The sequence below is a fragment of the Macaca nemestrina genome, chromosome 12 (assembly GCF_043159975.1).
Source record: "Macaca nemestrina isolate mMacNem1 chromosome 12, mMacNem.hap1, whole genome shotgun sequence".
Classification (NCBI taxonomy): Eukaryota; Metazoa; Chordata; class Mammalia; order Primates; family Cercopithecidae; genus Macaca; species Macaca nemestrina.
The window spans coordinates 117,951,375-117,974,794 of record NC_092136.1 but is presented as its reverse complement, the minus strand read 5'-3'; the positions used below and the strand labels follow the sequence as shown (position 1 = coordinate 117,974,794).

General features: G+C 52.8%; 1 protein-coding gene across 1 annotated transcript in view; it reads left to right on the top strand.

The window, feature by feature from the left end:
- Nucleotides 1-22,495, top strand: part of LOC105476420 (sodium voltage-gated channel beta subunit 4) — a 28,907-nt gene extending 6,412 nt beyond the window's left edge. Inside the window, exons 2-5 of the mRNA XM_011732375.2 lie at nt 1,281-1,453; nt 2,442-2,670; nt 16,073-16,202; nt 18,711-22,495. Coding sequence (XP_011730677.1) covers nt 1,281-1,453; nt 2,442-2,670; nt 16,073-16,202; nt 18,711-18,804 — 626 coding nt within the window. The 3' untranslated portion in view covers nt 18,805-22,495. The remainder of the gene's footprint in view (nt 1-1,280; nt 1,454-2,441; nt 2,671-16,072; nt 16,203-18,710) is intronic.
- Nucleotides 22,496-23,420: the final 925 nt, after the last annotated feature.

Here is a 23,420-nt window from a genome sequence, read left to right as displayed (position 1 = left end):
GTTTATGATGCAGAACAGGGAATTAAGTTAGACAACACAGGGCCTTCCTGAGAGTGCGGGTGGAAGGTGCCAGTTTCCCCTAGGGACGAGGAGAGGCAGGCATCCACTTCCGGACACCCGCCCCCACCGACCTTGAGGCGAGTGGGGTTTCCTTGAGGCATCTGCAGGACATGGGGTGGGGAGGGGGCGGGGAACCAGGCCCCCTTACAAGGACACGGAGCGGGAGTTTGGAGGCCGTGAGCGGAGCGGCCTTGTCCCAGCGGAGAGGGGTCGCATCGGAGTGCTGGGGAGGAGGTTTGAAGCGTGAGAAAGAAGCCTAGGGGCGCTCGGGGACGCACGGGGACGAGGGGGCGGAGTGTGGCAGGGAGGCCGGGCTGCTGGGCTCAGGAGGGGACCGCGTGTCCAGCGCCCTCCCCGTCCCGCCTCCGCGCGCGTGCACTTGGGCTGGCCGGGAATCCCTCCCCAGGGTGGCTTCTGCCTGTGACTTTCCCACCCTGGCTGCGCCCGCGCGCCCCCGCGGCTGCCCAGCTCCAAGACCCGCGTTCGTCCCCACCCGCGCCGTGTTCCTCCCCGCCCGGCAGTCTTCCTGCGGTTCCCAGGCTCCCGTTTGGCGGCCAGACGGCGTCGGACTCGGCTGACCCAGCGAGGTCCAGCCCGAACGTGTCCTTCTGCCTCTCAGCCCCTGGGGGCCAGGGAGGAGCCTCCAGTACGGGGGAACGAGAGGCTGCTGGACGGCAGCCCGGGACTGCGGCGGCCGCGTTTCTCTTCCTCACCTTACGGGACCCGGCTCTTCCCCCACCCTCGACCGCCCCGCCCGCCCCGCCCGCCAGTCCTGAAAACCTGGCGGGAGGTGCGCACTGTCCTAGGGGAACTCCCCTGCAAACAGAAGGGAGCCCACCCTGCGCGTCCTGGGGTGGGTGCGACAGGAGCGCTTCCAGGCACTGCGTCCCCAGATGAGGGGCGGAGCGGGCGCGGTTCGCGGCAGCGGCCAGGCCTTCGTTTCCTTGGGTTGGGGTGACCCCTGGTGGTCATCCAGAGCGCCACAAGGGCTACTCCCTGATCCAGAATTCAGTCGTTTCCAGGGGAGAAATGGAGAATGATGGAGGGCAGCCCAGACGGTGTTAATTGGAGTAGAGAGCCATCCTCCCGAAGTTGGGACGGAGGGTGACAGAGACCTCCCTGCTGGCCAAGTCATTCCGCCCTGTCCGAGCATCCCCTTCCAGAGCTCCAGGCTGAGGTTTTGGTGGGGTTTTATTAAGGAGGCGGTGCTCCTTACACAGGCCTCTTCCTGCTCCCCGTAACCCTGTCGCTGGAGGTGTCTGTGGGAAAGGCCACCAACATCTACGCTGTCAACGGCACGGAGATCCTGCTGCCCTGCACCTTCTCCAGCTGCTTTGGCTTCGAGGACCTCCACTTCCGGTGGACCTACAACAGCAGTGACGCATTCAAGATTGTAAGTATTTGGAGGAAGGACAGTACAGCCCAGCCTCCCTTACCCATGCCTCCCCTCCCAGGCTCTGGTCACTTCCGGACTGAGAACCACTGCGATGGTCCCCAGAACCTTTTGCCACCCTTTCTCCCAGTATTCTTTTCAGAGCCTGCCAGGAAGAATGTAACTGGGAGAGATGCATAGATCGTGTTGCCAGCATTCGGGGACTGTTGGAATTCTTGGCTAGAGTCTTCCGTCTGGTCTTAAGAAATACCCGGAGCTTGGACTGCTTGTCTAAAAATCAATAGTTTAGTCTAACAAACAGGAGAGACAAAGGCCTTGGAAAGCTTGGAGAGAGGGAATGAGAAGAGTCTAAATGAGGCTGGACTGGCAGGGAAAGGAGAGAGGAAGGGAGAGAGGAGGGAGAGCTGCAGGATCATTGGTGGGGCTGCGATGGGAGTGGGAGTGAACCAATCAACAGGTATTTATTGAGTACTCACTCTACAATCTAGTGGGGGATCCAACCTGAGACTTTCACAGGGAAGCCACAAGAGACCAACTCTGGTTATAATTAAATGCTGACCTCAGAGGGTGCTGACGGGCAGAGCTGTGGGATTGATCCAGGTCTTGATAGAGGGCCAGAATTCAGATGCGCATGGTGTCAGCAGAGGCTGGGTGGGAGGTGACAGAGGGAAATGAGTTCAGTGTTTGCAGGAGTCATTACATAAAAGGCTTTTATGAAGAGAGCGGTAAGAGCTGTGCTGCATTCCAGGGAGACCTTAATAAAAGGAAATGGGTTTAGCCTGAAACAAGCAAAATTCAGGTTAAACAGGCAGAGCTATTGACGCTGGAAGAGGAAACTGTGGGGGGAAGGAGCAGGGTGTGACTGCAGGCTCTTTCTGGTCCTGGACAGGGAAGGTACTCAAGGAGTGGGCTGGTGTGATGTCATGACCCTTGAGGACCCTGATTCTTTCTTGGCCACCTTCTCTCTCCAACGCCTTTCCTCCACCAGCTCATAGAGGGGACTGTGAAGAATGAGAAGTCTGACCCCAAGGTGACGTTGAAAGACGATGACCGCATCACTCTGGTAGGCTCTACTAAGGAGAAGATGAACAACATTTCCATTGTGCTGAGGGACCTGGAGTTCAGCGACACGGGCAAATACACCTGCCATGTGAAGAACCCCAAGGAGAATAATCTCCAGCACCACGCCACCATCTTCCTCCAAGTCGTTGATAGATGTATGCAGTAGGGGCTGGTACAGGGCAGTGGAGTGGGAAGGACTTGGGGGGCACCCAACTCAGCATTACAGTGAAATGGCAAAATGGACTGTGTTGGTGTTTTCTTTTGCTTTACACTTTCCAGAGTTGCTGGAGTTACATCTAAAAGCTAGAAGAGCTCAGCTTGAACACTTAATTCTGCTACCAAATAACTTATGAAATACTCTTAGCCTCTCTAAGCCTCGTTTTCCTCATCTGTAAAATGGGAATATGACTGCATTTTCCTGGAGTTGTGGTTAGAGAAGCTACATGTGACTGTTTTGTGGCTAGTAAGGTTTTCTCCATATATACTGATTATTAATACCATTGGGTATTCCATTAGCAAAAATTGATTGAATGTCATGCATTGGACTAAAAAGTGCTGTGAGTGATACATCACATTCTTCCTTGAGGAATTCACAGTACAACGATAGAGTCGGGATTTTTGAAGAAAGTGAGAGAAGAGCCATGAGGGCGTCTTTGGGAAGACAGGGAGGGAGCAGTGAGTGCAAAGGCCTTGAGGCAGATGTGTGAAGAATCACAGCAGGCTAGTGCTGGAGCAGGGCAAGGAGTGAGAGATCAGTCAGGTGAAGCCAGATTGTGTAACCACCTTACTGGAAGGGTGAGTGAGGTGGGAGCCACTGGGAGCAGAGGAGTTAAGGCCTGAACAGGTTCACTCAGGCCCCTATGCCAAGAATAGATGATAGAGGGAGGAGATCAGTTAGGAAGCTATTGCAGACATCCACGGAAGAGGTGGCTTGGGCCAGGGCCAGGGGGATTGTGAGCCATCAGATTCTGGAATTTTATAAAGTTAGAGCCGTCAGGATTCTCAGGTAGATTGGATAAAGGGTTTGAATAAAAGGCATTGAAGAAGACTCCAAGGATTGTGGTTATAGCGATTGGGAGGATTAAGTTGTTCTCAGTAAACAGAAAAATAATCAAACATATTGACTGGGAGCATCATCTATGCATGAATATTCAGAAGCAAACTCTGTTGATTGGCCTTGTTATGTATTCAGCATTTCAAGGTGACTCCAAGATCGAACTGTTTTACACAGAAAGAACCACCCTGGAGGAAGCCTAGATTACACTCATTTATTAAATCATTTGGTTATCCAGTCACTCATTTATTTGGAGGAATTCAGCATGTTCCTCTCTATTTACAAGATCCGGTTCGGTCCGGTTCGGTCCAGTCTGATCCGGTGTGGTCCGGTCTGATCCGGTTCGGACTGGTCTGATCTGGTCTCGTCTGGTCTGGTCCGGTCTGATCCGGCTCATTCCGGTTCGGTCCGGTCTGATCCGGTTCGGCCCGGTCTGGTCTGGTCTGGTCCGGTTTGGTCCGGTTTGGTCCGGTCCGATCCGGTCTGATCCGGTCTGATCCGGTCCGGTCCGGTCCAGTTTGGTCCGGTCTGATTGGGTTTCGTCCGGTCTGATCCGGTTTGGTTCGGTCTGATCCGGTTCGGTCTGATCTGATCTGGTCTTATCCGGATCCATCCGGTTTGATCCGGTCTGATCTGGTCTGATCCGGTCTGGTCCAGTTTGATCCAGTCTGGTCCGATTTCATCTTTTCTGTCCGGTTTGGTCTAGTCTTATCTGGTCTCGTCTGGTCTGGTGTGGCCTAGTCTGATATGGTCTAGTCTAGTCTGATATGGTCTAGTCTGGTCCGATTTTGTCTTTTCTGGTGCGGTTTGGTCTAGTCTTATCTGGCGTCGTCTGGTCTGGTCCGGTCTCGACTGATATTGTCTAGTCTACTCTGGTCCGGTTTGGTCAAGTCTGATGTGGTCCGGTTTAGTCTGGTCTGGTCCGGTTTGATCCGGTCTGATCTGGTTCGATCCGGTTTCATCCGGTTTGATCCGGTTTCATCCGGTTCAAACCGGTCTGATCCGGTTTGATCCGGTTCGATCCGGTTTCAGCCGGTTTCATCCGGTTCCATCCGGTCAGATCCGGTCTGACCCGGTTTGATCCGGTTCCATCCGCTCCGATCCGGTTCGATCCGGTTCTATCCGGTCTGATCCGGTTCCATCCAGTCTCCGATCCGGTTCGATCCGGTTCTATCCGGTCTGATCCGGTTCCATCCAGTCTCCGATCCGGTTCGATCCGGTTCTATCCGGTCTGATCCGGTTCCATCCAGTCTTATCCCGTTCGATCCGGTTCCATCCGGTTTGATCCGGTTCCATCAGGTTCCATCCGGGTTGATCCGGTCTGATCTGGTCTGATCCGGTTTGATCCGGTCTGAGCCGGTTCTATCCGGATCCATCCGGTTTGATCCGGTTTGAACCGGTTCCATCCGGTTTGAACCAGTTCCATCCGGTTTGATCTGGTTTGATCCGGTTTGAACCAGTTCCATCCGGTTTGATCCGGTTTGAACCGGTTTGATCCGGTTTGATCCGGGTTGAACCGGTTTGATCCGGTTTGACCGGTTCCATCCGGTTTGATTCAGTTTGAACCAGTTCCATCCGGTATGATCCGGTTTGAACCGGTTCCATCCGGTTTGATCCGGTTCCATCAGGTTTGAACTGGTTCCATCCGGTTTGATCCGGTTTGAACCGGTTTGATCCGGTTCTATCCGGTATCATCCGGTTTGAACCGGTTCCATCCGGTTTGATCCGGTTTCAACCGGTTAGATATAGTTTGAACCGGTCCCATCCGGTTTGATCCGGTTTGAACCGGTTTGATCCGGTCCCATCCCGTCTGAGCCGGTTCCAGCAGGTTCGATCCGGTTTGAACCGGTTCGATCCGGTTCTATCCGGTTTGAACCGGCTTGATCCGGTCCCATCCGGTCTGAGCCGGTTCCATCCCGTTTGATCCGGTTTGAACCGGTTTGATCCGGTCCCATCCGGTCTGAGCCGGTTCCATCCGGTTTGATCCGGTTTGAACCAGTTTGAACCGGTTTGATCTGGTTCCATCCGGTTTGAACCAGTTTCATCGGGTTTGAACCAGTTTCATCCGGTTTCAACCGGTTCCTTCCGGTTTCATCCGGTTGGAACCCGTTTGATCCGGTTGGATCCGGTTTGAACCGGTTCCATCAGTTTGATCCGGTTTGATCCGGTTTGAACCGGTTCTATCCGGTTTGATCCGGTTTGAACCGGTTTGATCCGGTCCCATCCGGTTTGATCCGGTTTGAACCGGTTGGATCCCGTTTTATCCGGTTCGATCCGGTTTGAACCAGTTCCATCCGGTTTGATCCGGTTTGAAAGGGTTTGATATGGTTTCATCCGGTTCCATCCGGTTTGATCTGGTTTGAACCGGTTCGATCTAGTTCCATCCGGTTTGAGCCGGTTCGATCCGGTTTCATCCGGTTCGATCCGGTTTGAACCGGTTTGATCCGGTTCCATCCGGTGATCCGGTTTGAACCAGTGTGATCCGGTTTTATCCAGTTCGATCCGGTGTGAGCCGGTACCATCCGGTTTGATCCGGTTTGAACCGGTTTGATCCGGTTTGAACCGGTTCCATCCGGTTTGATCCGGTTTGAAAGGGTTTTATATGGTTTCATCCGGTTCCATCCGGTTCCATCCTGTTTGAACCTGTTCAATCCGGTTTGATCCGGTTATAACCGGTTTGATATGGTTGGAACCGGTCCCATCCGGTCTGTGCCGGTTCCATCCGGTTTGATCCGGTTTGAACCGGTTTGATCCGGTCCTATCCGGTCTGAGCTGGTTCCATGCGGTTTGATCCGGTTTGAACCGTTTCGATCCGGTTCTATCCGGTTTCATCCGGTTTGAACCGGTTTGATCCGGTCCCATCCGGTGTGAGCCGGGTCCATCTGGTTTGATCCGGTTTGATCCGGTTCGATCCGGTTTGAACCAGTTCAATCCGGTTTGTTCCGGTTACAACCGGTTTGATATGGTTTGAACCGGTCCCATCCGGTCTGAGCCGGTTCCATCCGGTTTGATCCGGTTTGAACCGGTTTGATGTGGTCCCATCTGGTCTGAGCCGGTTCCATCCCGTTTGATCCGGTTTGAACCGGTTTGATGCGGTCCCATCTGGTCTGAGCCAGTTCCATCCCGTTTGATCCGGTTTGAACGGGTTTGATCCGGTCCCATCTGGTCTGAGCCGGTTCCATCCGGTTTGAACAGGTTTGAACCGGTTTGATCCGCTTCTATCCGGTTTCATCCGGTTTAAACCGGTTTGATCCGGTTACATCCGGTTTGAAACGGTTCCATCCGGCTTGCTCCGGTCCCATCCGGTCTGAGCCGGTTCCATCCGGTTTGAACCAGTTCCATCCGGCTTGAACCGGTTCCATCCGGTTTGATCCGGTTTGAACCAGTTTCATCCGGTTTGAACCGGTTCCATCCGGTTCCATCCGGTTTGAACCGGTTTAATCTGGTTCCATCCGGATTGAACAGGTTCCATCCGGTTTGATCCGGTTTCAACCGGTTAGATAGAGTTTGAACTGGTCCCATGTGGTTTGAGCCAGTTTCGTCCGGTTTGAACCGGTTTGATCCGGTTTCATCCGGTTCCATCCGGTTTGATCCGGTTTTCACCGGTTTGATCCGGTTCGATCCGGTGTGAGCCGGTTCCATCCGGTTTGATCCGGTTCCATCCAGTTTGATCCGGTTTGAACCAGTTTCATCCGGTTTGAACCAGTTCCATCCGGTTTGATCCGGTTTGAACCGGTTTGATCCGGTTCGATCCGGTTTGAACCAGTCTCATCCGGTTTGAACCGGTTTGATCCGGTTTGATCCGGTTCCATCCTGTTTGAACCGGTTTGATCCGGTTCCATCCGGATTGAACCCGTTCCATCCGGTTTGATCCGGTTTCAACCGGTTAGATATAGTTTGAACCGGTCCCATCCGGTTTGAGCCGGCTCCATCCCGCTTGAACTGGTTCCATGCGGTTTGATCCGGTTTGAACCAGTTTCATCCAGTTTGAACTGGTTCCATCCGGTTTGATCCGGTTTGAACCTGTTTGATCCGGTTTCATACAGTTTGTACTGGTTCCATCCAGTTTGAACCGGTTTGATCCGGTTTCATCCGGTTTGATCCGGTTTGATCCGGTTCCATCCGGTTTGAAACGGTTTGATCCGGTTCCATCCGGATTGAACAGGTTCCATCCGGTTTGATCCGGTTTCAACCGGTTAGATAGAGTTTGAACCGGTCCCATCCCGTTTGAGCCAGTTCCGTCCGGTTCGAACCGGTTTGATCCGGTTTCATCCGGTTCCATCCGGTTTGATCCGGTTGGAAACGGTTTGATCTGGTTCGATCCGGTGTGAGCTGGTTCCATCCGGATTCATCCGGTTTGAACCAGTTCAATCCGGTTTGATCCGGTTACAACCGGTTTGATATGGTTTGATCCGGTCCCATCCGGTCTGAGACGGTTCCATCCGGTTTGATCCGGTTTGAAACGGTTTGAACCGGTTTGATTTGGTTCCATCCGGATTGAACCAGTTTCATCCGGTTTGAACCGGTTCCATCCGGTGTGATCCGGTTTGAACTGGTTTGACCCGGATCGATCCGGTTTGAGCCGGTTCCATCCGGTTTGAACCGGTTCCATCGGGTCTGATCCGGTCCCATCCCGTTTGATCCGGTTTGAACCGGTTTGATCCGGTCCCATCCGGTCTGAGCCGGTTCCATCCGGATTGAACCGGTTCCATCCGGTTTGATCCGGTTTGAACTAGTTTCCTCCGGTTTAAACCGGTTCCTTCTGGTTTGAACCGGTTTGATCGTGTTCCATCCGGTTTGATCCGGTTTCAACCGGTTAGATATAGTTTGAACCGGTCCCATCCGGTTTGAGCCGGTTCCATCCGGCTTGATTCGGTTTGATCCGGTTTAAACCGGTTTGCTCCGGTCCCATCCGGTCTGAGCTGGTTCCATCCGGTTTGATCCGGTTTGAACCAGTTTCATCCGGTTTGAACCCGTTCCATCCGGTTTGATCCGGTTTGATCCGGTTTCAACCGGTTAGATAGAGTTTGAACTGGTCCCATGTGGTTTGAGCCAGTTCCGTCCGGTTTCATCCGGTTTGAACCGGTTCAATCCGGTTTGATCCGCTTTGATCCGGTGTGATCCGATTCCATCCGGTTTGAACTGGTTTAATCCGGTTCCATCCGGATTGAACAGGTTCCATCTGGTTTGATCCGGTTTCAACTGGTTACATCGACTTTGAACTGGTCCCATCCGGTTTGAGCCGGTTCCGTCCGGTTTGAACCGGTTTGATCCGGTTACATCCGGTTCCATCCGGTTTCATCCGGTTCCATCCGGTTTGATCCGGTTTGAACCAGTTTGATCCGGTTCGATCTGGTGTGAGCCGGTTCCATCTGGTATGATCCGGTTTGAACCAGTTCAATCCGGTTTGATCCGGTTACAACCGATTTGATATGGTTTGATCTGGTCCCATCCGGTCTGAGCCGATTCCATCCGGTTTGATCCGGTTTGAACCGGTTTGAACCGGTTTGATCTGGTTCCAACCGGTTTCAACCGGTTTCATCCGGTTTGAACCGGTTTGATCCGGATCGATCTGGTTTGAAGAAGTTTCATCCGGTTTGATCCGGTTTGAACCGGTTTGATCTGGTTCCAACCGGTTTGAACCAGTTTCATCCGGTTTGTACCGGTTTGATCCGGATCGATCCGGTTTGAAACACTTTCATCCGGTTTGATCCGGTTTGAACCGGTGTGATCTGGTTCCAACCGGTTTGAACAAGTTTCAACCGGTTTGAGCCGGTTCCATCCGGTTTGATCCGGTTTGAACCGGTTTGATCCGGATCGATCCGGTTTCAACATGTTTCACCCGGTTTGAACCGGTTCCATCCGGTTTGATCCGGTTTGAACCGGTTTGATCCGGTTCGATCCTGTCTGAGCCGGTTCCGTCCGGTTTGATCCGGTTCGAACCGGTTTGATCTGGTTCCAACCGGTTTGAACCGGTTTCACCCGGTTTGAACCGGTTCCATCCGGTTTGATCCGGTTTGAACCAGTTTCATCCGCTTTGAACCAGTTCAATCCGGTTTGATCCGGTATCAACCGGTTTGATCCGGATCGATCCGGTTTGAACCGGTTTCATCCGGTTTGAACCGGTTCCATCCGGTTTGATCCGGTTCGATCCGGTTTGATCCGGTTCGATCCGGTCTGAGCCGGTTCCATCCGGTTTGATCCGGTTCGAACCGGTTTGATCTGGTTCCAACCGGTTTGAACCGGTTTCACCCGGTTTGAACCGGTTCCATCCGGTTTGAACCAGTTTCATCCGGTTCGATCCGGTCTGAGCCGGTTCCATCCGGTTTGATCTGGTTCCAACCGGTTTGATCCAGTTTCATCCGGTTTGATCCGGTTCCATCCGGTTTGATCCGGCTTGAACCAGTTTCATCCGGTTTGAACCAGTTCCATCCGGTTTGATCCGGTTTGATCCGGTTTGATCCGGTTTGAACCGGTTTGCTCTGGTCCCATCTGGTCTGAGCCGGTTCCATCCGGTTTGATCCGGTTAGATCCGGTTTGAACCGGACTGATCCTGTTCCATCCGGTTTGAACCAGTTCCATCTGACTTGATCCGGTTCTATCCGGTTTGATCCGGTTTGAACCAGTTCCATCCGGCTTGAACCGGTTCCATCCGGCTTGAACCGGTTCCATCCGGCTTGAACCGGTTCCATCCGGTTTCATCCGGTTTGAACCAGTTTCATCCGGTTTGATCCGGTTCCTTCCGGTTTGATCCGGTTTGATCCGGTTTGAACCGGTTTGATCCGGTTTGAACCGGTTCCATCCTGTTTGAACTGGTATGATCCGGTTCCATCCGGTTTGAACCCGTTCCATCCGGTTTGATCCGGCTTCAACCGGTTAGATATAGTTTGAACCGGTCCCATCCGGTTTGAGCCGGTTCCATCCAGCTTGAACCGGTTCCATCCGGTTTGATCCGGTTTGAGCCGGTTCCATCCAGCTTGAACCGGTTCCATCCGGTTTGATCCGGTTTGAACCAGTTTCATCCGGTTTGAGCCGGTTCCATCCGGTTTGGTCCCGTTTGAACCGGTTCGATCCGGTTTGAACCAGTTTCAGCCGGTTTGGTCCGCTTCCATCTGGTTCGAACCATTTTCATCCGGTTTGAACCAGTTCCATCCGGTTTGAACCGGTTTGATTCGGTTCGATCCGGTCTGAGCCGGTTCCATCCGGTTTGATCCGGTTCGAACCGGTTTGATCTGGTTCCAACCGGATGAAACCGGTTTCACCCGGTTTGAACCGGTTCCATCCGGTTTGATCCGGTTTGAACCAGTTTCATCCGGTTTGAGCCGGTTCCATCCGGTTTGATCCCGTTTGAACCGGTTTGATCCGGTTCCAACCGGTTTGAACCAGTTTCACCCGGTTTGAACCGGTTCCATCCGGTTTGATCCGGTTTGAACCGGTTTGATCCGGATCGATCCGGTTTGAGCCGGTTCCATCCGGCTTGAACCGGTTCCATCCGGTTTGATCCGGTTTGAACCAGTTTCATCCGGTTTGAACCGGTTTGATCCGGATCGATCCGGTTTGAACCAGTTTCATCCGGTTTGAACCAGTTCCATCCGGTTTGATCCCGTTTGAACCGGTTTGATCCGGTTCCAACCGGTTTGAACTAGTTTCACCCGGTTTGAACCAGTTCCATCCGGTTTGATCCGGTTGGAACCGGTTTGATCTGGTTCCAACCGGTTTGAACCGGTTTCACCCGGTTTGAACCGTTTCCATCCGGTTTGATCCGGTTTGAACCAGTTTCATCCGGTTTGAATCAGTTCCATCCGGTTTGATCCGGTTTCAACCAGTTTGATCCGGATCGATCCGGTTTGAACCGGTTCCATCCGGTTTGATCCGGTTTGAACCGGTTTGATCCGGTTCGATCCGGTTTCATCCGGTTCGAACCGGTTTCATCCGGTTCCAACCGGTTGGAACCGGTTTGATCTGGTTCCAACCGGTTTGAACCGGTTTCACCCGGTTTGAACCGTTTCCATCCGGTTTGATCCGGTTTGAACCAGTTTCATCCGGTTTGAACCAGTTCCATCCGGTTTGATCCGGTTCGAACCGGTTTGATCCGGTTCGATCCGGTTTGATCTGGTTCGAACCGGTTTCATGGATCCGGTTTCAACCTGTTCGATCCGGGTCGATCCGGTTTGAACCGGTTTCACCCGGTTTGAACCTGTTCCATCCGGTTTGATCCGGTTTGAACCGGTTTGATCCGGTTCGATCCGGTCTGAGCCCGTTCCATCCGGTTTGATCCGGTTTGAACCAGTTTCATCCGGTTTGAACCAGTTCCATCTGGTTTGATCCGGTTTGAACCGGTTTGATCCGGTTCGATCCGGTTTGATCCGGTTCGAACCGGTTTCATCCGGTTTGAACCAGTTTCATCCGGTTTGATCCGGTTCCATCCGGTTTGAACCGGTTTGATCCGGTTTGATCCGGTTCGAACCGGTTTCATCCGGTTCCAACCGGTTTGAACCGGTTTCATCCGGTTTGAACCGGTTTCATCCGGTTCCAACCGGTTTGAACCGGTTTCATCCGGTTTGAACCGGTTTGATCCGGTTTCATCCGGTTTGAACCAGTTTCATCCGGTTTGATCCAGTTCCATCCGGTTTGATCCTGTTTGAACCGGTTTGATCTGGTTCCAACCGGTTTCATCCGGTTCCATCCGGTTTGATCCGGTTCCATCCGGTTTGATCCGGTTTGAACCGGTTTGATTCGGATCGATCCGGTTTGTACCGGTTCCATCCGGTTTGAACCGGTTCGATCCGGTTCCATCCGGATTGAACCCGTTCCATCCGGTTTGATCCGGTTCCATCCTGTTTGATCCGGTTTGAACCGGTTTGATCCGGTTCGATCCGGTCTGAGCCGGTTCCATCCGGTTTGATCCGGTTCGAACCGGTTTGATCTGGTTCCAACCGGTTTGAACCGGTTTCACCCGGTTTGAACCGGTTCCATCCGGTTTGATCCGGTATGAACCAGTTTCATCCGGTTTGAAACGGTTCCATCCGGTTTGAACTGGTTCCAACAGGTTTGAACCGGTTTCACCCGGTTTGAACCGGTTCCATCCGGTTTGATCCGGTTTGAACCAGTTTCATCCGGTTTCAACCGGTTCCATCCGGTTGGATCCGGTTTCAACCGGTTCGATCCGGGTCGATCCGGTTTGAACCGGTTTCACCCGGTTTGAACCTGTTCCATCCGGTTTGATCCGGTTTGAACCGGTTTGATCCGGTTCGATCCGGTCTGAGCCTGTTCCATCCGGTTTGATCCGGTTTGAACCGGTTTCACCCGGTTTGAACCGGTTCCATCCGGTTTGATCCGGTTTGAACCAGTTTCATCCGGTTTGAACCAATTCCCTCCGGTTTGATCCGGTTTGAACCGGTTTGATCCGGTTCGATCCGGTTTGATCCGGTTCGAACCGGTTTCATTCGGTTCCAACTGGTTTGAACCGGTTTCATCCGGTTTGAACCGGTTTCATCCGGTTTCATCCGGTTCGATCCGGTTCCATCCGGTTCGATCCGGTTCGATCCGGTTCGATCCGGTTCGAACCGGTTTGATCCGGTTCCAAACGGTTTGAACCGGTTTCATCCGGTTTGAACCGGTTTGATCCGGTTTCATCCGGTTTGAACCAGTTTCATCCGGTTTGATCCGGTTCCATCCGGTTTGATCCTGTTTGAACCGGTTTGATCTGGTTCCAACCGGTTTCATCCGGTTCCATCCGGTTTGATCCCGTTCCATCCGGTTTGATCCGGTTTGAACCGGTTTGATTCGGATCGATCCGGTTTGAACCGGTTCCATCCGGTTTGAACCGGTTCGATCCGGTTCCATCCGGATTGAACCCGTTCCATCCGGTTTGATTCGGTTTCAACCGGTTAGATATAGTTTGATCCGGTCCCATCCGGTTTGAGCCGGTTCCATCCAGCTTGAACCGGTTCCATCCGGTGATCCGGTTTGAACCAGTTTCATCCGGTTTGAACCGGTTTGATCCGGTTCGAACCGGTTTGATCTGGTTCCAACCGGTTTGAACCGGTTTCACCCGGTTTGAACCGGTTCCATCCGGTTTGATCCGGTATGAACCAGTTTCATCCGGTTTGAACCGGTTCCATCGGTTTGATCCGGTTTGAACCGGTTTGATCTGGTTCCAACAGGTTTGAACCCGTTTCACCCGGTTTGAACCGGTTCCATCCGGTTTGATCCGGTTTGAAACGGTTCCATCCGGTTGGATCCGGTTTCAACCGGTTCGATCCGGGTCGATCCGGTTTGAACCGGTTTCACCCGGTTTGAACCTGTTCCATCCGGTTTGATCCGGTTTGAACCGGTTTGATCCGGTTCGATCCGGTTTGATCCGGTTCCAACCGGTTTGAACCGGTTTCACCCGGTTTGAACCGGTTCCATCGGGTTTGATCCGGTTCGAACCGGTTTCATCCGGTTCCAACCGGTTTGAACCGGTTTCATCCGGTTTGAACCGGTTTGATCCGGTTTCATCCGGTTTGAACCAGTTTCATCCGGTTTGATCCGGTTCCATCCGGTTTGATCCAGTTTGAACCGGTTTGATCCGGTTTGATCCGTTTTGAACCGGTTTGATCCAGGATAGATCCGGATCAAACCGGATCAGACCGGATCACACAGGGTCAGACCGGATCAAACCTGACCAGACCAGACCAGACTAAACCGGACCATATCAGACTGGACTAGACCATATCAGACTAGAACGGACCAGACCAGACGAGAGCAGATAAGACTAGACAAAACCGGACCAGAAAAGACGAAATCGAACACACCGGATCAAACTGCACTAGACCGGATCTGACCGGATCAGACCGGACCACCGGATCGGACCTGATCAGACCGGATCAGACCGGATCAGAATGGATCATCCTGAATCAGACTGGATCAGACCGGATCAGAATGGATCAACCCGGATCAGACCGCATCGAACCGGATAGAACCGGATCAGACCAGATCAAACCGAATCGAACCAGATCAAACCGGATCAGATCGGATAGAACCGGATCAGACCGGATCACACCGGATCAGACCGGATCGAACCAGATAGAACCGGATCGGACCGGATGGAACCAGATCGAACCGGATCAGACCGGATTCAACCGGATCGAACCGGATGGAACTGGATCAGACCGGATCAGACCGGTTCGAACCGGATTGAACCAGACCAAACTGGATCGAACCGGATGGAACCTGATCGAACCGGATCCGGATCAGACCAGATGGAACCGGATCAAACTGGATGGAACTGGAACAAACCGGTTAAGATCGGATGGAACCGGATCAAACCGGATCAAACCAGATGGGACCGGATCAAACCGGATATAACCAGTTCAAACCGGATAAAACCGGATGGAACCGGATCAAAACGGATGGGCCCGGATCAGACCGGATCTAACCGGATGAAGCCGGATGAAACCGGATCAGACCGGATCAGACCTGATCAGACCGGTTCAAACCAGATGGAGCCGGAACAAACCAGAAAAGACTGGATGGAACCGGATCAAACCGGATCAGACCGGATTCGATCCGGTCTGATCCGGTCTGGTCCAGTCTGATCCGGTTCTATCCAGTTCAATCTGGTCTGATCCGGTTTGATCCGGTTTGATCCGGTTCTGTCTGGTTTGGTCCGGTCTGATCCGGTTGGTCTGATCCGGTTTGGTCCAGTCTGATCCGGTGTGGTCCGGTTTGGTCCAGTCTCATCCGGTTTGATCCGGTCTGGTCCGGTTTGGTCCGGTTTGGTCCGGTTTGGTCTGGTTTGGTCTAGTCTGATCTGGTCTCGTCTGGTCTGGTTTGCTCTCGTTTGGTCTTGTCTGGTCTGGTCTTGTGTCCTTTGGTCTAGTCTTATCTGGTCTCGTTTGGTCTGGTTTGGTCTGGTCTGGTCTCGTTTGGTGGAGAGGAGGAAGACTGGGTGGAGCAGGTTCGGGAATCAGTCAGGAGTTCAGTTTTCAGATGAAGAAAACGAGGCTAGGGGGGTTCAATTACCTGCCCAACATTGCCAGCTAGTTAGTGACAGTTAAATCCCGTACTTGAAATTCAGACTATCTGACTCCAAACGCTTCTCACCATCTAAGAGGTATCATAGGGAGGTTCTTAATTTTTTGTGGGTGAGTAAAGGAGGTCTAGAAAGAGGCAATGGAATTTTCTTCTGGTAATTTCGGGATCAAGTCACCACTCAAACTTGAGTGTTATGGGCTCCAATTCTGATTTGTTCCCGAACTTGTGTGAGCACATCTGCGGGAGGGCATGTGAGGGGTGGGGGAGAGGGCCCCTTATGTGTGCCCAAGCCTGATGGATGCCATGCTCTGCCTCTCCAGCTTCCTGCTGCAGGCCTGGGGAGGGCTGGGGGTCTGGGAGTGGATGTGCCCCAGATGCCAGGGGGTGGAGTCTACATGGCCCTTGTACTGCCACGGTGCTCGACTCCAGGTAACCCTTGCTCCCTTTGTGCCTTCCCTTTCCTCCCTACTCGGGCCACACAGTGGAAGAAGTGGACAACACAGTGACACTCATAATTCTGGCTGTCGTGGGCGGGGTCATCGGGCTCCTCATTCTCATCCTGCTGATCAAGAAACTCATCGTCTTCATCCTGAAGAAGACTCGGGAGAAGAAGTGAGTTGACCTGGAGCACACTCCTGTCCTCCCAGCAGCCCACCACCCTCTCATCTACCCCCATCAGCTTTCAGCCTTCCACCTGCCTCCTCATTCCCCCCATTCCCATTCCTACCGCTCTCTGTTCTATCCCTGCCACCCCCACCCCATCTCTCAGTCCCCCTCCTCGCTTTCTTTCTTCCCCATCCTCCCAATGTGTATTTATTGAATACGTTCAATTCATTGAATACACAAACGCCAGCCACCTACTCTTCCTCATCCCACTGTCTTCCTTCCCGTCCCATTAGCCTCTCTTTCCATTTGTACCACCCAACTGAGAGCCTTACCAAAGGACTCAGGGAGCCTTTGAAAAAATCAGAGAAAATATAAGATTTCATGCACAGAGACTCTAAAATGGGAAGACCCTTCTAGGGAGATGGGAGTGAAATTCTTCTGTTAGGAAATTCTGAAACTTCAGTAGGGGGTGATTTTTTAAAAGTTTGAAATGGCAGCTATGGCCTCCCAGGGAGCCCTAGGAAAAGTTCAGGTATAAAAATAGACATCTATAAGGGGAAGGGGAGGGAGAATAGGGAGGTACGGAGGGTACAACCCTCAAGCCTAGAGTTTTTGGAACAGTATCAGACAGGCTCCAGAGCAGCATGTGGTGAACGTTGCAAAACTAGAGCAGGGAAAAGGCATTTGAAAGTTGTGTCCTGAGCAAGATAGATGTGACGAGATGGCTTCCCATTGGAACAGAGAGGGTGATGGTAACCACGAGATCCAGAGAAGGGAGAAATGCTCTGCTCTGCTCCTGTTTGCTGAAGCATTCTGCTCTGCTGAGAAGAGGGAATTCCTCTGGAAAGGGCAGAACTTACTCTGGAAAGAGGGAGTGGAAGTTGGAGGTAGGGAGGGGATGTACAGGTAGCAACACTGGGGCTGTGGACCAGGGGAGGACCCCAGAACTGGTTTGTTGATGAAGAGCTCCAGGGTTGTCTGCCTGCCTTGTGGCCAGAGGCTGTGAGGGTTTTGGTGATCTTGTGAGGGGCCAGAAGTGTGGAGCTTGACTACGTTCTGTTTTTAATAACCAGTCTTACTATCGATGGATGGAGAACATATTTGTCAATATATGGTTTACAAGCACCTAGAAAAGACAACAGTGTTCCTTCAGAGTCACAGTGAGTTGTGTTTTTTTTTTTTTTTTTTTTGAGACGGAGTCTTGCTCTGTCCTCCAGGCTGGAGTGCAGTGGCTGGATCTCAGCTCACTGCAAGCTCTGCCTCCTGGGTTCACGCCATTCTCCTGCCTCAGCCTCCCGAGTAGCTGGGGCTATAGGAGCCCGCCACCTCGCCTGGCTAGTTTTTTGTATTTTTTAGTAGAGACAGGGTTTCATCGTGTTAGCCAGGATAGTCTCAATCTCCTGACCCAGTGATCTGCCCGTCTCGGCCTCCCAAAGTGCTGGGATTACAGGGTTAAGCCACTGCACCCAGCCCACAGTGAGTTTACTAAAAACAAAACATGCTAAGCTGGATGTGCGTGCCTGAAGTCCTGGGCACTGCGGTGGAGGAGGGACACACTGAAGTCGGAGCATGTCCAGCTCAGGGCAGTCAGGGTGGAACGGCTCCCAGGAGGTGTCTTCCCATCTGACCATCTCTCCTTCCTGCTGTCTTCTGCTCCATCCCACCAAACTCTGCCCAGACCTGGCTTGAAGCCAAACCCACTGCCTGCTCTGCCCCTTCCATGGACTCTGTTCTTCTCTTAATACCGCTGGTCACAGAGAGCTCAGGGAGGAAGGCGTAGGGGGCCTGGGGAGAGGGACTCCATCCTCACCATACTTCTTGCTGGCCTGGACCCCTCCCCCTGCTGTGGCACAGCCTGGGAATGGACCCCTGGGAACAGCACCTGGTGCCTTTTGCTTTCTGCCATGTTGAGACAACTAGGTGACAGCTAAGCTTTATTGAGAACTTTCTTTTTTTCTCTTTTTGAGACAGTCTCACTCTGTTGCCCAGGCTGAAGTGCAGTGGCACGATCTCAGCTCACTGCAACCTCCGCCTCCCAGGTTTAAGTGATTCTCCTGCCTCAGCCTCCCTAGTAGCTGGGACTATAGGCACGTATTATCATGCCTGGCTAATTTTTGTATTTTTAGTAGAGACGGGGTTTTGCCATGTTGGCCAGGCTGGTCTCGAACTCCTGACCTCAAGTAATCCGCCTGCCTTGGCCTCCCAAAGTGTTGGGATTACAGGCATAAGCCACTGCTCCTGGCCAGTTGAGAACTTTCTACATGCCAGACACTGTTCTAAGTACTCATTTCTGCTTCCAGCAACCCCATGCAGAAGGTGTCATCCCTACATCTATTTCACAAATGAGGGAACTGAGGTACAGAGAGGTTAGGTGACATGGCCTCTGGCTACCTTAGCTCTGCAGAAGGCCAGGGAGAGGCATAGGGCTGGGTGCAGGGCCCACGGCTCCCACCACAGTTCTCCCCCTACTCTTGCTCCTCTCCTCACCACTGTCCCCTCTCTCTCCCTCTCTAGGAAGGAGTGTCTCGTGAGCTCCTCAGGGAACGACAACACGGAGAACGGCTTGCCTGGCTCCAAGGCGGAGGAGAAACCACCTTCGAAAGTGTGAGCCGTGCTTCGGGCTAAGCAGCTACAGGGAGCCCCCTTTCTGATGACGAAACTAATGCTTGAGCCCCGTCCGTAGAACCCATGTGCCTGAGACATCTGCTGCTTGGCTCAAACTGTAGTCTTTCCGGGCACAAGAAACCGGAGTCCTGCCCAGCCTGCCCATCCCCTTCCCAGTCAGGGCTCCCCAGGGACAAGGGATGGCCAGGGGAGGGGGTCTGCGGAAGATTCAGGAGAAAGAAACGAGAGGCTAGGGTGGTGTTGAGGGGCTGGTCCCCTGACACCTGGGCAGATGGGGTCTCCTTCGGTCTCCCCACCCTGCACAAGCAGGGCGTTGGTTTTCCTCCAGGCTTCTCTTCACACGGGACTGGGAGGATCCGTGAGGGCTGTCCTAAGAGCTGGGCCCTGGAGATGGGGTGTAGGAAGAGGTGGCTTCCTTTGGAGGTGGGAGTGAGCTGGAGGACTCTGGAAAAGACCTGGGGTAGGAGTTGATGGGGGCAGGCCCACAGTGAGAAGCTGCCTCGGCTTCATAGGATGCCACATCCCCTACAGTCCCCCAAGTAGGGAACTTCCTTTCCCCTGCCCTGGGACCCTGTCTGCCTATTCCCTCCCCTGCTCAGAGTTTTTAAGCCCTCCCAATCAGGGCTGGCCACCTTGTCTTGAGAGATTCTGGCCACCTAGCCTGCTCCTCTGCTCTCTGGGCTACAGAGGGGCTCAGGAAGGGGCCCCTCGAGCCTTCCTGGAGCACCGGAGTGCTCCCTATGCCTTTCCTAGCAATTTTACTTGGGGAATTGGGCCGCAGAGGTAGCGAACCAGTGTCCTGGGCCTCTGGGATGCCCGCCCCATCCCTGCCAATGCTGGCAATCCCTCCCCTGGCATGGCAGGACCATCACCACTCTGGGCACTCCCGAGTTCAGCTCTCCCCTGTTGCTCCTCCTCCTACTTGAGAGGCTGCACCCTCCAACCTCCCACTGGCTCGCTCCTCCCTTGCCATCCATCACGCCCTGCCCCCAGGGTTGTTCATTTCCCAGCCCTAGGTCAAGGGCCTGCCTTCGCCTCAGGGACTTTCTTCCTTTGGGTGAGGGGGTCCTTGGATTTCCCAGATGCTTCCTGCTCAGCTGGGCCACCCCCTCCCACCTTGGGGTTGGGGAGGAGCAGGGAGTGGATGCCTGTAGTTTTCCTTTGTTTCTCCCAGAGCTGGTTTGCACACCCCTTGTGTGTGGGGCTAGACTGTGCCTTAGTCCTGAGTCCTAGCCCTTACCCCCGTCCTCTCCAGCTGGTATGTCCTGACATAACAGCAGAGTCTGGTGTGGCGCTGGTGAGGGTTCGCCAGCCCTCCACTCCCCAAGGTCATAGAGGGGGCCATGAGGCTGGAATTGGCCAGTGACTGAATCTTGGAGACACCGGCCATTTCTAGCCTGCCCTAGTGGGAGGCGGTGATGTTGGGAGTGGGATCTCCTGATAGAGCCCAGTGTGTGAGTCCCTGTGGGGCAGAACTGGTGAGGCCAGGGATGGTAGGGAAAAGTGATAACAGGCCTCTCTGCCCAACTGCTTCCAGTCCCTCTCTCCCTTACTGATTTTTTGATGCCCTGTCTTCTGGGCCCCTAGGAGGGATGAGAGAGTAGTAGCCCTCTTTTTCAGAGAGTTTGGGATCTGCCTCAGAGCTCTCCCTGTCAAAAAGTAGTTGCAAACCTTGAGAGGGTGGAGGAGGGGGAGATTGAGGACCAGTAGCACCTTCAGGGTACCCGTGGCTGTGGCCAGTGTCCCTTAGCCAACCTGCTGGGCTCATCAGTTCCCTGTCTGATCTGCCTGTGCGCCTCCCATTCTTCTCTACCCAGAACCTGTCACGGGCTGGGGTTCAGATTTTCCTGGCTTTGGGAGCAGACAGACCAGAGCCACCAGCCATTCAGAGAACTTCTTATAGCTACCTTCATGCAAAACTGCTTTCTTCTTCCTTCTCAATGGTGACATTTGAAGAGGCGGAGCACCTTGGAGCTCCTCTTCTCGTCTTAAGAGAAAGCCAAGGCACGTAGAGTAGGGAGAGGAAGGGCACCATCCTCTCTTTCCTCTGCTTGGTCTACTGCTGATTTCTAGATGGATCATGCAGCTTCTCTGGGCTCAGCTTTTTCCATCTACCAAATAAATGGGTGTAATAATACTTACCTACCTCACAGGACTGTTGTGAGGCTTGGCGAGTTTTGTCTAAAAACTTCTTTTTGGCTTGGAAAGGGATCTGGGAAGCCAGGTATTAATTGCAGGGATAGTTCCAAGTCTGTCCTGTCTTCATCTCTGTGTCCCATCTCTACAACCCACACACACACACACACACACACACACACACACACACACACACACACACACTCTTTCTCTCTCTGTCTCTCTTTCCATCCCACCCCCTTGGAATTATTTAGTCTTTGCAATATTAGAAACCTTGACTCTGATGCTTAAAGCTTCTTGTCCATGGCTCTTGTTGGATGGTTTTCAATAGAGGTGATTGAGATTGTAGGGGAGCATTTTTGGTTGTCCCCATGCCTGGGGGCACTACTAAGAATGCTAAACTTAGTCCCCGCAACAAAGAATCATCCTGTCCAATATCAACATTATACCCATGGAGAAACACTGGCATGGATTTGTACTAGGATGTATGTGGGCAAAGCTGTCTTCCCCAAGTGGACCCTCAGTGCATGCAAATCTCTGATGGTGGCTTCCAGGGCTTGTGGGCTAGAGAGAGCCACTTACAAACACGATCTTGAGAGACCTGGGCGCATGCAGCTGCGCTGAGAGTGATGCCAGTGAGACCAAAGACAAAGTTCCGAGCTCCTCATCAACTACAAAATATGACATCAGCATTCCAGGTTCTGGGCTTCTCCTCATGTAGGAATTGAACAGAAAGCAGCCCGAATAAACCCCTGATGCTAGAGGGGCCTGGGGAGAGCAGCCGATGGGGCTCAGCCTATATACGGCAGGCCGATCAGAGCTCCTGTGGAGCGAGAGCGTGAGAGCATGCTTGTGAGATGGCAGGAGGTGGGGTGTGCTTGTGTGGAGTGTGCGTGTGCAGGCAGTATGGGTGCATGGTGACGTGACTGTGGAGTGGGTGGGCTGTGCATGGAAGGGGTGATGCATGATGGGGAGATGCTGGACATTTCAGGAGCCATCTTTCTTGGCCTGAGCTGTGCCTGTTGAGGCATCTGGAGACTGAGAAAGAATCAAAGATAGAGAAGACCAGCCGTGTTCCTACATTCCATCACTCCATGACTTCATCTCACTGTTACAGACAGCTGCCATCAGAGGGCTGGCGGGAGGGAGTTCCAGGAGCAGGGACTTCTCGGGAAAATCCTATAGCTTGCTTTACTTTACTTTGTCCCAGGTTGGAGTCCCTACCCTCCCACCTCCCACCTGATATGCAGTGCTTTTGACTATCTTATGCATGGTTTATTCCTCTGGCTTGGATGACAACAATACCCATAGTGAATTTTCCTATATAACTATAGATCAAATGATGCAGCGATGGGTCTTGGGAGGCCTCAGGTATGTGAGTGCCTCTGGGAGGCGCGGATGTACACACACCCAGAACTCACTTGTGTTCAAGCACAGAACGGATGTAATCAGACTGGCCTCTACAACAAGTTTTGCATTGTAGAATTGTATTTAGCTTTGCCTTGGATGAAATAAAAATTATGTTTAATAGTTTGGGATTTGGGCGCTTCGATTTTTGACTGATTGGGGGTTGGGGTCCAGTTTTATTTCTTGCCAGCTGTGCTCAGGACAAGTTCCTTTACCTTCTCTGAGCCTCAGTCTGTTTGTGTCTGAAATGTTATCTGCCTGGGTGAAATAACACATACAAACTGCTTAAGAACCTCTGGCACATTCACAGGCGTTTGGGTTGTTTTCATTCCCATACCTTCTCTGGAGAAGTTGGCAAGGTGGACCTTTAATACTGGAATCGTTGCCAGGGCCCTCCTGGTATGGATGACCTTGGTCATGACCCTGGCACCACAAATGTCACAACAGCTCCTCCTCCAGGCTCTCTCTCCTTCCCTCCCCCGGGTTAGTATTTAGGTCCAGGTAAAATCTGCTTCACACGAACGCCTACCTTCCAAAGAGAGTTTCCCGGTGCTGGGCATAAGGCCAGTGCCTGGGAAGGAACTGGGGATACATACCAATGTGTAGGTGTTTGTTTATATTCTTGGACTTTCTCATACCACAATTTCTTACCATACTGTATTCCCTTCAATGGATTCACCTCACACTGCATTTCAAAAGGTTCCAGACACTAAGTACTCAGAAGAGCTTGTTGAAAGACCCTGTCTTCTCTGTCAAGGACTCCAGGTATGCAGAATCAGTTTTGGCAGATGTCCCTGCCAGCTCTGCCTCCTCCAGCCCTCAGCTATAGAGACTGCACTGTGCTCCTGCCCTGAATGGATTCACCACCTGGGTTCCCCACACAGCCACTTTCCTGTCTTCAGGTACTTCCTGTAGCCTGGGACCTCCTGCTACCTTTGCATCTGCAGTACACCGGTTGGATATTGAGGTTTCGTGCGGCAAGCCTGGGTTTAGAACACTTGGGATGCCATGCATTGAACTTGCAGTTACCCCTGTAAGGATCGGTCCCCAGGTCTG